The sequence below is a fragment of the Cupressus sempervirens genome, chromosome 4 (genome assembly GCF_028749045.1).
Source record: "Cupressus sempervirens isolate cs-2001-9-10 chromosome 4, ASM2874904v1, whole genome shotgun sequence".
In the NCBI taxonomy this organism is placed as follows: Eukaryota; Viridiplantae; Streptophyta; class Pinopsida; order Cupressales; family Cupressaceae; genus Cupressus; species Cupressus sempervirens.
The window spans coordinates 335,467,924-335,480,385 of NC_143121.1; the positions used below are offsets into that span (position 1 = coordinate 335,467,924).

Consider the following 12,462-nt stretch of genomic DNA (forward strand, 5'->3'; position numbering starts at 1 on the left):
ACTACATGTTTATTCAGAGACTCCTTTTAGAGGTATTGGCATATAGGTCTGGCATTAATATTGCACATAATCACCAAGATAAAGGGCTGTGATCATGCACTGAAGAGCAACATTTCAGTTTGCAAGGCAGCGATCACTTTGCTAAAAGCAATTGGGGCTCACATAGGCCTGCCTTCACACTTCCAGACTTATGTTTTGCTGCTGAGGGGTCCATATCTCCACTGGGACCAAGTTATGATCATTGTTCTTCATCATTGGAATCCAACATTGCATTTCAGCATTACCAGGTTCTTGGAATTTGAATTTCAAGGTATGCATTATATAGTTGCCATCATCTTGTTAGTTTGCATAGTAAAATATAGAATTGAGAATTTGCACTTGTAATGTCCATGAATTGTTATATATTTCATACTTTAAAAAAAGCAAAAATTTGATAAAAATTCATAAAAATCATGAACATCCAAAAGCACAAAAAAATAAATTTTCAGCATAGTTTGAGTAAGAGCCAGCAGGGCTCTTTGCAGGAAGCCCAAAAATTAAAACTGAGCTCTCAGAGAAGACAGTCACCTAACCTCCACCAAATAACTTATGAGACTAGGAATAGGTTAACAAGAAGCATTGTCTGACCATGTCTGAGAAGGGGACATTACATTAAAATATTAGCTATTAGATGAGTTAAAAACCACATGGGATTTTTCAAGCTCCTGATATCCACTATGTGCAGTGTATCTCAGCCAATTGAAATTTAACAATATTTTTGATTAAGGATATGGTGAAAATGCTGTTCACTTCAAATGAACTGAAGTCTGATCTGTATATATCCAGAATGCATATTCAGTTTAGACATATGTGCTGTATTTTTTTGCTTGAGATGCTTTTAATTGGAATAGGGAGATTTTGTTTCTGGGAACCTAGGTGCCTTTTGATAAAGAAATAATTTAGTGAGCTAAAATCTGGTCAAGAGAAAGAAAGATTTTTTAAATTATGTCCAGTTGCAGAAAGGCAAAATCCTGTCCGTATGTTCTTGTTGTTCAATTAGTACTAGAAAGATATGGGATTTCTAATTTCAAAGGTATCTAAGAAGAAAGAGTGATGTGTTTTGTCTCCACTATGTGCTTTGTTCATGAATCTCTGGCTTGACCTATGTATTAATGTGGCATTTTTTTAAACTGAAAAATCTGATTTGGAAGGTGTCACATGATCACGTAGGCCTGTTTTGTATAGTGTCACTGGGAAATTGAAGGCTTTCCCTCTTGAACAGTTTATGAATACTTGTCTTATATTAGTTGACTTGCATTTTGCATGGTTATTTGAAAATGTTCTGAGCAATAGTGTTATTATTAACTTACGATCTATTCATAAAGTAGGTCCATGCACTGTGCAGAGTTGAAAAAATTGGAGTAATAGAAGTTCAAGGCCAGTGTGGTCATTTGAAAAAATGTCAAATATTGATTACCGATAATTGTGGTAGCAGCTTGGATTTTATCATGTGGGATGAACAAATTCTTCTTTCAAATCTCTTCAGGTAAGGCACAACCAAGACAGATTTATGTAAATGATTTTGCAAGAAATAATCAATTATAGTTTCATGAAATTTAGTGTTCCACCCTGTTTGGTTGGTAGACACTGTGCTAAAGGCTTCCCTATTGATGTTCCTTTCTTCGTATTTGATTAAATTTCGAGATTATACCTATGTTATTCTAATTGAGACAATGGACAGTGAAGGTAGTTGGATTGCATTGGAAAAGCCTTTTATTGCTCAAAATCATGACTGCGGAATAGGGACATCTGGAGGAATTTATCTTGAATATGGTAGCGCTACACGGCTGTACTGTGTACCATATGTTTACCGTCAAGAAGAGGTAACCAATAATGTGTATTTTGCATTTGTAAGAAGTGTTTGACAGAGAAAAAATGGAACTGAAATAGTGGTATTCTCTTTGTCAGGTGATCCTACCTTCACAAAACCTGACTCAATTAACAAGACCTTTGAATATTTCTAATTCTACTTCATTGGAGTGTGGATTCCAAGGTGCTAGAACATCTCAGCTGCTGCTGCGTTGTGACTCTCATGGTTCTCTTGACTTCAGTAACTTTCCCTTCCGGGTAAGTATCTCTAATACATGTTATGCATCTTATTCTGTGCCTTAGAGATGTTATCGGATACAGACCCAGTTTTAGTTAATAGGTCACAATCAAACATCCATTAACAGATTTATTTGATGATTTAACGTGTGGTTTGGATATTATTATTGGCACTGGCTATGCTCCAGACAGAAAGCACCAAAAGTCAATTTTTTTTACTTCAGATTTCCGAAAATACAGTGATTTTTTCTCAAATATTTTGCTGTTTTCGATTACAGAACATACAGATCATGAAGAACAAATGCTGAAAATTTCAACAAAGTCCATTGTGTTTTCAGTTTTTCCAATTTTGGTCGAAGGTGCATTTTGTTTGGAGGATAGCCGCGTCTATTATTATAATATTATTGGTAAAAATGTCATTGCTTCTGGCATATACAAAAGAATTTGGTTTCTATTAATTTTTAATCTGTCATATGCCACTTACCCAATCCTCCTTACTGTCTTGTATGGACCATAAAACTTGGGTTTAAGGTTTTCCATGCCACCCTTCTTAAATTAACTTTGCTAGTATGGCTGAAGGTGTAAAAACGCCATATCTCCAACCTCAAGAAATTCCTCTCTGTCTTGCGGCAATCAACATACATCTTTTGTTGGCTCTGTGCATACTAGATATTATCTCTAAAAGTCGCGAGGATATCTTGATGATCTTGTAACCGATCTTTGGCTTGGGAGTCTTGCTGTCATAAAGAGCCAACACAATGAAAGACAAATGCTCATAACTATAGAGAGCATGAAAAAATAACATCCCAATAGTCATATGTTATGTAGAATTATAAATACTCCCCAAGATACAACCACTTGACCCACACTTTCAGCTGGCCTGCAACATAATTACAAAGATAGCCTTTGTTTCCTGCAGAGGGGAACAATCTCACACAGGGGAATATACATAGAATGTAACATAACACAGAAATGTCAGAGAAGTCACATATGCTTCTTTATTAATATCATCAATGTTTACAATGTATGACGCCAAAGTACCTTGGCAATAATAATCACAATGCCAAAACAACAATGATAGCTCTCAGACATAAGTACATGACATATATAAAGTTTGAAGGGTTGTGAGCTCCAACGGTCACAACCATTCTTAACTACCTACCATTCGACCAACTTAACAAGTACTAACAACACTCAATTTTACCTAACAACATCATCTTGCTATCTTCCTAAATCCAAGAAATCTCTTTGATTGCATTTTTATATTTTTTACAAGTGTTCAAAACAACGACTTCTCTTGCCTCTTGATAAAAAGATATTGATCCCTTGTCTTTTTTCATAAGGTTTTTGTTGTGTATATTTGTTATGTTGTGTATGCAAGTCTCATAATTTCCATTCTCAGATTTGCATTTGTTTTGTATATGTTAAGTTTCTTTTTCTATTCTTCCATCTACTTCTCTAAGTTGCATATGCAAACTCTCACTTACTTGCATATGCACTCGGGGTAAAATCCCATTCTAAGCAAAAGGGCAAGCTCTTCATTTCTCCTCACATGAATGCAAGTATAAATCCCACCATTATTCATTTCATAAACCTCCATATTGCTGTCCTATGGTTGAAAGTATTACCCACATGCTTGCCAAATAAACTATCACGAATTGCATTTATAAAAATATGCTATGCTTCTCATATGTTACCCAATTGCGACTCATTCGTCCTTCATTTGCATAACTTAAAGCTTGCTGTTCACATGTGCTTTTGATCACCAAAAACCCGTTTTTGGGTTTTTCCACCATATAAGCATATATTTTAAGCTTAAATGCATTTACCCATTCCCTATCCCATATGTTTCCATTTGTGTTCCATATGTGATGCTCCCAAAACAAACCCTGTTTCTAAGCTTTTACCCCATTTAAAGAGCTGGTTTTATGCACACAAAGAAGAAAGAAGGTCACGAAACAAGAATGATCACATGATGGAGCCTACAAGGAGGTGAAAGGATGATTACAAGCATAGAGTGCTTTCAAGCTAAAAAAGGTCAATGAACACTCAATAGAACTATCAAGGATGAATATTCATATTCTAGTTCGAGATGCTTCCACTAAACCTGAGTATAACAATCGTAAAACATCGAGCATCTTGTAGTAGCATGAAGACCAATGAAGTTTGATGCAATAGAATTTGTGTCTTGTAAGGCACTTAGAATATTATTTGTAATTGACATATTACATGTGATGGAGAAACATGATGTAAATGCATGTGATAGTATCACGTGGAAAGTTGTAACATGTAATCAAGATGCAACCGCATTAGGTATGCAACTTTGAATAAGTCAAATTAGTTTAGTTAGAAGTTTGTTAGAGAATAAGTCAAGGTGGTTGAGAATTTACCCTTTTCCTCCACCTTTCTCTCACCTATTTTTCTATATAAAGGAGAGAGGGCATTGTAAATAATCATCTTTCGGCAAGGCAAGAAAATTCAGCAGTTTATATGCACACTCTAAGACTTGCGCTTGGATGTAAATCTAAATTGCTATCAATAAAAGAAGCAACTTGCTTTCAAACTTTGTGTTGATTCAAGGTGTTATGTGACAACCTTTTCTGGATATTGATTGTGGTTTATGGAGCTTTGATCTAGATGGATTTGAATTTAATTGTGTAGACTTTGAGCTGGCTATTGCATTCAGAGCCAATTTGGAGTTTTGAAGACTTGTGCTACAGGGGGACAAATTGTAAAAGATAGTAGTGACTGTAGTCACTTAGATTTGAAGACTTTGGGCTTCAATTGTAAGTGTTTTTAATGAATTTAAGAGTATCCAGTAAGAGACTTTGTACCTTACTGGTTATTTTGTTTGAGTTTTCATTTGAGACAAATTCAGAAGACTTTGGGTTACTGTTTTTGTTTCACAAAATATAAAACGTAAATTGCTGCCCCTGGTGTTGTTATAATGTCAATTCGAGGGTCACTGGTATTATTGTAGCAATAAGACACTTTTTGTGAAGTTGGAAAGTTAGAGTTGTATGCATATCATTCCTGAGAAAAGAGACATTGATCAAGAGAACCACCATTTTGTAATTTCAGTTAAGTTCCTGTTGAAGCCACCTATGGTAAGAAAGGAGCCTCCCCTATTGCTGAGAGGAGGGAGAAATCTCATGAAATGTTGCCTAAAGTCACAATTTTGTAAGTTATAGTTAGTGACGTACAAAATGTTTAGTCAACACATAAACGTTTGTCAAACAATGGGAATGAACATTGGTTATTACTCCCCCCACAATGTAAAATTCCCACTCTTATATTATTTTATGGATGTTAAGACCCTCATGAAATGATCGGTTCATTTCTTAATGATTTCGAGCGTCTAAGCTCAACTATTATTCCTTGCTTATAAGAGTTTGGGCATGTGAGATAGACCCATATGACCAAGTCAACATTTTAGAAATAATAATCTGCCATGTATCACTAAATTCTTTGCTTGAACATTTAGATTATAGCTCACAATTTAGCATAACCTTTTCCTACGTGTATTTAGGTCTCACAATTTTGTTTTATACCATTGTAGTGACCCTTCGTAGGACCTTGCTTAATTTTCTTTAAAATATCCATTTAGAGTTTTGTTTTCATTTAGAGATGACAATCTGTAGTGTTCTTCACTGACCTAATTACATGTCAATCACTTTATTCACCACATTCCTGTCTTTGTTACATTAACTTTGAATCTAGTTGGTGAATAAGGGTTGCTCATTTAACTTCTTTGAATTCTTAGATAGATTGATCATATTTGAAAGGCTCGGTCAATCATATTTGTTTACTATGATGAAATGATCCTTGCTAAAAGACTACTAACAACTACCAATGCTGAAGTAAGAAATTTTGTCAAACACTTGGCATGCAATCTGATCTGTAGTGCTGAAGAATGAAACTGAATATGTACTATGGAAATTCCATCAAACACTTGGCAAGCAAACTGATTTGTATTGTCAAGGTTTAATTCCGTACTCAAGAAATTGTTGTGCAACAAATCCATAGTAAACTGATGTAATAACAGTACCAATATATTTAACTGTTCAATACAATTGCTAATTATAACTTCCAGATTTTGACAACTTTCAGACTTGCAATTGTTTGGCACTAAAAACTACTATAAGTATGCAATGCAAATAGACCTTATGGTTTGAATTGAACATTAATGTTTGTCACATATGATAGACTCAGATTTGAAATATGCAATGTAGATAATGACTGATTTCTATGGACTGTTACAGCAATGACTGACAAATTCAAACCCTTATTACAAACTTTGACAATAATCTAGCAAATACAATAGAATTAGAAGAACTTGGAATTGCAATACAAGCACTGTAGACAAAAACCGAACTGTATGTTGCACCCAAGAAAGCTGCCCGTACCCTGCTGCTGTGCCAGGCGTCACTGTACCAACAGGGGCGATTTTTTTATATTAATTTTTGTCTCCAAAAACCTGTGCCGAATTTGGTATGAATTGAAGCGCCTAGGTTCAGGGAGGACAATGTAGTTGGTAGCATGAAGTTTGGACCAGGTATGAGGGATTTATTACCATAAATGTGCTTCCAGCCGCCCTTCGAAATTCCCCAATTCTGCAACAGTTTGTGTTGATGGCAATTTAATTCACTCTTGCAAACCCTCCAATGATAAATGATGCAAAGCCCTCACCACAAGACTCCAAAAATTGTCAATCCACAAATAAGTCTGAATACTCAATGAAGCCCAACATGAAATGGCTGAGTACCACTTCCAATGTGCAACCCTTCAGAAGGTCTTTCACTTCCTCAGTTTTGCAATCTCTTGAGAGGTATCGTTCTCAAGGATTATGCTGAATATTTGCAGACTATCAAGCTCCACAGATGCTCATAGAAGATGTAGTTGAGTTATCAAAATTCGCCCCCGCCCCCCGTCTCCAAATGGGAGGCCAAGCCTTCTATTTATTTCCTTTCCTAAGAAGTTACTGAGAACTTCTAGAAGCATCCTTTTTTAAGAAGTTACTAAGAACTTCTAGAAACATCCATTATAAAATCCCTTTATAATGCACTTTTTATAATAAATAACTTTATAAAATAAAGTGCAACATGCAGGCCTCATATAAAAAAAATGATAAAATATAAATAAAATAATATCTTCAAGAGCATAATGAGCCATCCAATCACCAAATAAATGCCAAAATGACTCTCTCATCAATCCCATTTGCCTACGAGAGTCTGTAATAGGCAAATCCACGAGCAATGCCATGTCGTACTAAAGAGGGGACATTGCATATGAGTGGACATTGCAAAGCAATGTTATCCGTATCAATTCATTAAAGTGCAATCTTGAATAGTCTTCATAAGATAATACTTGCATGGACATATGGATGAGAATTGTATGGAGTTGACAATCTTCTTTTCATACTACTTATCTTTGTAATAGCTTCGCTTTTGGTTTTAACATCTCCCAATATAAGAAATATGTAAATAGTTTTATGTGGATCTCTTGTGACTGGTTGGTATAGTTAATTGTAGCACTATATGATTGTATCTATGTTTTGAGAAAATATTATATGATATACACACAACACAAGGTAGAATACACTCATGTCTTGTACAAATTGTGAAATGATGTTGTCTTTTAAAATATCGACATTAACCTTGTCGACATCAAGCAACTCGATATTCTCCACTCCTACTCACCATATCATAGTTTCAGGTAATTTATTCAAAATAATGATGGTGGTCAATATTAAGTTGCTTCTTAGTTATTTGTTTGTTCCTTCTTTCTTCCATGTAGGAATTATGATGTCCAATCTTGAATGATATATCCAGACTTGCACGTGATATTAATCACGTCTAATTCCCTCCAAGTAATGACAATCACCACTCTTCGCACCACGAGAATGAATAAGCTTTGGCTCCCACTGTTGTCCTTACCACTGACTGGGTTATTGTCCCTTCTTGCTGAACATATATTCTGACCCCTATTTGGTGACCTATCCTGTAAATTCCTTCCTAATCGTTTGTTGTCATTTTTGTCCAAATCGACTCCTCTTGTGAGTCCAATTCCCTGTTTCTTCAGTCTAAAGGTCTACCATGCTACGCCAGTTTGAAAGTCTTCCATTCATGTTTGAAGTTGATGAGTCGATCCTCATATTCTAGCGATTGTAATGTGTTTCCCAAAATCCCCTTACGTTCTTCTCTGTGTCGTTGACTTGATCATAACCAGTTTTCTGGTGTGCATTAAGACACCCCTTAATGTTCGGTTCTCTATTCTCCTTCACTATGTTACTTTAGAAATCATGCACTACAAAGAACATGGGCATTTGATTTTATCATTGCTTATCTGAGAGTGTATTGCGGGTGATGATTTACGTGTGTTAAAATTTATAATAATCTCATAATGTCCTTGACTACTATTTAATGATGCCCTTCTATCTCCCTTATCTCCCATTCTATTGGTTTTCGAGACCTTCCTATTTTTGTTCCTTTCTATCTCTGGCTAAGTGCCCTCCTGTATTGATTTCTGATGGACTGAAACTCCCATCTTTGCATATATTCAATCCTCCATAGAGTGTTCTGCCATTTCCTCATAAACTTTGCTCTTCAGATCTATCTTCTTGTTTGTAATACTAAATTAAAGGAACCTAATTTGATACCATGTTAAGTTTAGGGTGCTGCAAATGTAATAGCATTGCGTACGTTTTTATGTGTTTTCCAAAGGCAATGATCTGCCAAGGAGAGACATGTCCCTTTATGGGACATGTCTATTCATCATTATGTGATTAATATAATGATAATTATTTATGTCTTGGTGTTGAGATCATATAGATCGTTTTCCGCAAATGTAATGAAAGATCCCTGATGGATCTCTGCCGCTAATCTGCTTTAGCTTTATTATATTTTTTCTTGCTCCTGTTTATTAAAGTTTTCTTGCAGAACTAGACGGAAATGCAAAAGAGTTTGTTTGTTTTTGCGTTTTTGATGATTATTCAACATAGAAATGAGAAGGAGCAAATGATATGAAAAGAGTCTAAAAATAAATAACAATATGCAGCAAAATCAGAATTGATACAAATCGTATCAGGCAGATCTCTGAATTATAGAGCGAAATAAAGGATCCAGTACATTTTCCCTAACAATGACGCCAAACTGGCTAATGGAAAAGGACTGTGAACATGCAAACGTCTGCTGCTGATTATCCGACTCTATATTTCAAAGTGCTGCAAATGGCGGCTACTGTTGCAAGGCTCACTTTACCATGTACCAATAATCGTGCCCAGCTAAACAATACTGCAGACCCAAGTTGAAATGGCATCCTCCTTCCTTGATAACAGCTGATACCACTGAAAATTCCAAGACCAAATACTGTTGAGGGTTACGTCCCAGCCAGTAAATACCCTGGGGTTTGCGTCCCAGAATAAAATCGCCCAAGCAGAGCAAATTTGTAAACAAGTTTAAAATGCATAATATGAATGAGGAATGGCACCTCCATCTCCTTATAACCCCTTCCAAAGAAAATCAAACCCTAAAGTGACTCCAAAAGGCGTTGGGTTACAAAAGTGATTTAAGTCTTATTTTAAAGTGGCAATGTTACTAAAAATGACCCTTTTTCTCCATAGACATAAATTCGTTCACTGAATCGCCCTGAGACCAAAGAGAAAGATTTAGAAAAGTTCAAGACTTTTCCAATGAGCTATCACACCAAGGGGTACGCATCCAAATGAGGTCAAAATTCCCCTTATTACTCCAAAATGGCTATTAACTTAGCCTTATTTAATTATTAAACGCTAACTTAGGAAATATTAAAAATATAACCCAAATAGCTACAAAATGCCCAACTGACATCACAAACCACAAAATCATCCTATCACCTGTTTGTGACTGAAGTCGGAAATCAAGGATCCACTGGTAGTCTCATCCCTAAAATCTAGGGATGCTCCTAAATTTTAGGATACAAGCTCTATCCCTCTGAAACTGAACCCAAAGAGCAAACTCATGGAAACCCAACCCTGTGCATGATCATACCTCCTCAAAAGTAGGAATGAACCACATAAATATAGGAACTGTCACCTAAAAACAAGGAACGTCTCCCAACTGATCAATAACTGCCAAAACACCAAGTCCCCAACACTAAATAACCATACTGGGTCTCTATCCAACCCTATCAGCCTACAAGACCCCATAATAAGCTGACTCACATGTCTTTGCTAGACTGAGCTAGAGTGGGGACATGACAATCCTCCCCTCTCGGAGATGCTTGCCCACAAGCAACTGTAATGCTGGATGCTGTAAAATGCTCTCACCCTCCCAGGTGGCATCCTCTATGGGAAGATCTCTCCATCAAACCAAATACTCTCGAATCACCTGGCTTCTCGACCGCCGTTCCCTCACCTCAAGAATCTCATCAGGGACCAAAATCAATTTATCTTCCTCATCCATAGGAGGTAACTCGGGTGAAATCGTAATATGCTGTCCAAGGGCCTTTTTCAGGCAAGATACATGAAATACATTATGAACTCTGCTGCCAGGTGGTAACTCAACCTCATATGCAACCTCTCCCACTAGCCTGAGTATCCTGTATGGACCATAAAAACGTGATTTGAGCTTCTCAGCTCCCCCCCTTTTTAGGGTGCTCTGCCGATATGGTTGTAAGCGTAGAAAGACCATATCATCCACCTCAAATGCTCTCTCAATCCTGTGCTTGTCAGCGTACATCTTTTGTTGATTCTGGGCCTGTTGTAAATTCTCCCTAAGAGATCTCATGACATTTTGGTTTTCCTGGAACCAATCATGAGCCAAGGGTACTCTACTGTCACTAAATGCCAAATCAGTGAAAGATAATGCCTCATATCCATACAGAGCTCTGAAAGGCGTCATGCCAATGGACATATGATGCGTAGTATTATAGCAATACTCGCCCAAATGCAACCAACACACCCATGCTTTTTGCTGTCCTGACACATAGTTACGCAAATATCCCTCAACCCACTTGTTGACTATTTCTGTCTGCCCATCAGTTTGAGGGTGGTAACTAGTACTAGGTGTCAACAAAGTACCTGCTAGCCTAAAAACTTCCTGCCAGAAGGAACTCATGAATTTGCTGTCCCTATCACTCACAATGGTCTTGGGAAGACCATGAAGTCTAAATACCTCTTTGAAGAATAGCGCAGTCACCTGAGATGCTGTAAAATCTAACGCAATCGGAAAGAAGTGGGCATACTTTGTTAGCCTATCCACAACAACGTAAATGCAATCTTTCCCCTGAACCTTAGGAAGACCAGTAATGAAATCCATTGAGATCCCCTTCCACTTCTGTTCTGGTATAGGTAATGGCTGCAATAATCCTGCTGGGTAGGTATGCTCCAACTTGTTCTGCTGACAAGTCATACACTCACAGACATGGCGTAAAACATCATCTTTGAGACCCTTCCAAGAGAATCTCTCACGAACCGCCCTGTAAGTCTTACCATATCCTGGGTGTCCTGCTATAGGAGTATCATGGAGAGCATGCAAAATTTGTTCCTTCAAATGAGAACCTGGAACAAGGTAAACCCTACCTTTGTAGTAGATAATATCATCTACCACACTGTATCTGTCATCCACTATCAACCCTTCCAAGATCTCACAAGCATACTGATCCTTGGAGTACTCAACTAAAAGTTGAGCCTTCCAATCCGCTGAAATCTCGCTCAATGAACATAAGGCAGCCAATGAAGGTTTCCTAGAGAGTGCATCAGCCACAGTATTATTCTTCCCCTTTATGAATTCGATGTCAAAGTCATAAGCCTGAATTTTGCTAACCCATTTTTGTTGTCGATCATTGAGTTCTGTTTGATTTAGGAAATACTTCAGACTGTTATTTTCTGTTCTCACCACAAATTTGCTGCCAACAAGATACTGTCTGAACTTAGCTAACACATGCATAATAGCCAACATTTCCTTATCATAGGTAGAGTACAACTTTTCATTGTTTGCAGCTTCCTACTCTCATAGGCAATGGGGTGTCTATTCTGCATCAACACTGCTCCTATACCCAAACTCGAAGCATCACACTCTAGGAAAAATGGCTGTGAGAAATCAGGTAGTGCCAAAATGGGGCAAGTACTCATAACCTCCTTGAGTCTATCAAAGACCCCCTGTGCTTGTTCTGTCCATCTGAAAGCCCCTTTCTTAGTGAGATCTGTCAAAGGTGCTGCCAACTACGAGAAACCCTTCAGAAATCTTCTATAATAAGCACACAATCCAAGGAATCCTCGTAACTCAGTAATGTTTCGAGGAACAGGCCAATTCTGAATCGTTTGAATCTTCTCTTCATGCACCTTCACCCCCTCAGCACTGATCACATGACCCAAATATAACACCTCCCTCAATCCAA

At 37.2% G+C, this 12,462-nt stretch overlaps 1 protein-coding gene across 4 annotated transcripts in view; it reads left to right on the forward strand.

Annotated features, from left to right (window-relative positions):
- Positions 1 to 12,462, forward strand: part of LOC149561391 (Nucleic acid-binding proteins superfamily) — a 226,939-nt gene that overhangs the window by 160,562 nt on the left and 53,915 nt on the right. For 3 of the 4 annotated variants that reach the window (XR_016363812.1, XM_089825121.1, XM_089825122.1), the window contains exons 6-8: positions 1,385 to 1,525; positions 1,721 to 1,862; positions 1,948 to 2,106. Coding sequence is in view for 3 of the 4 variants with exons in the window: in XM_089825121.1 (XP_089681247.1) it covers positions 1,385 to 1,525; positions 1,721 to 1,862; positions 1,948 to 2,106 (442 nt within the window). In the remaining variant the exon portion in view is untranslated. The remainder of the gene's footprint in view (positions 1 to 1,384; positions 1,526 to 1,720; positions 1,863 to 1,947; positions 2,107 to 12,462) is intronic. The other variant, XM_089825123.1, reaches the window with a different exon arrangement.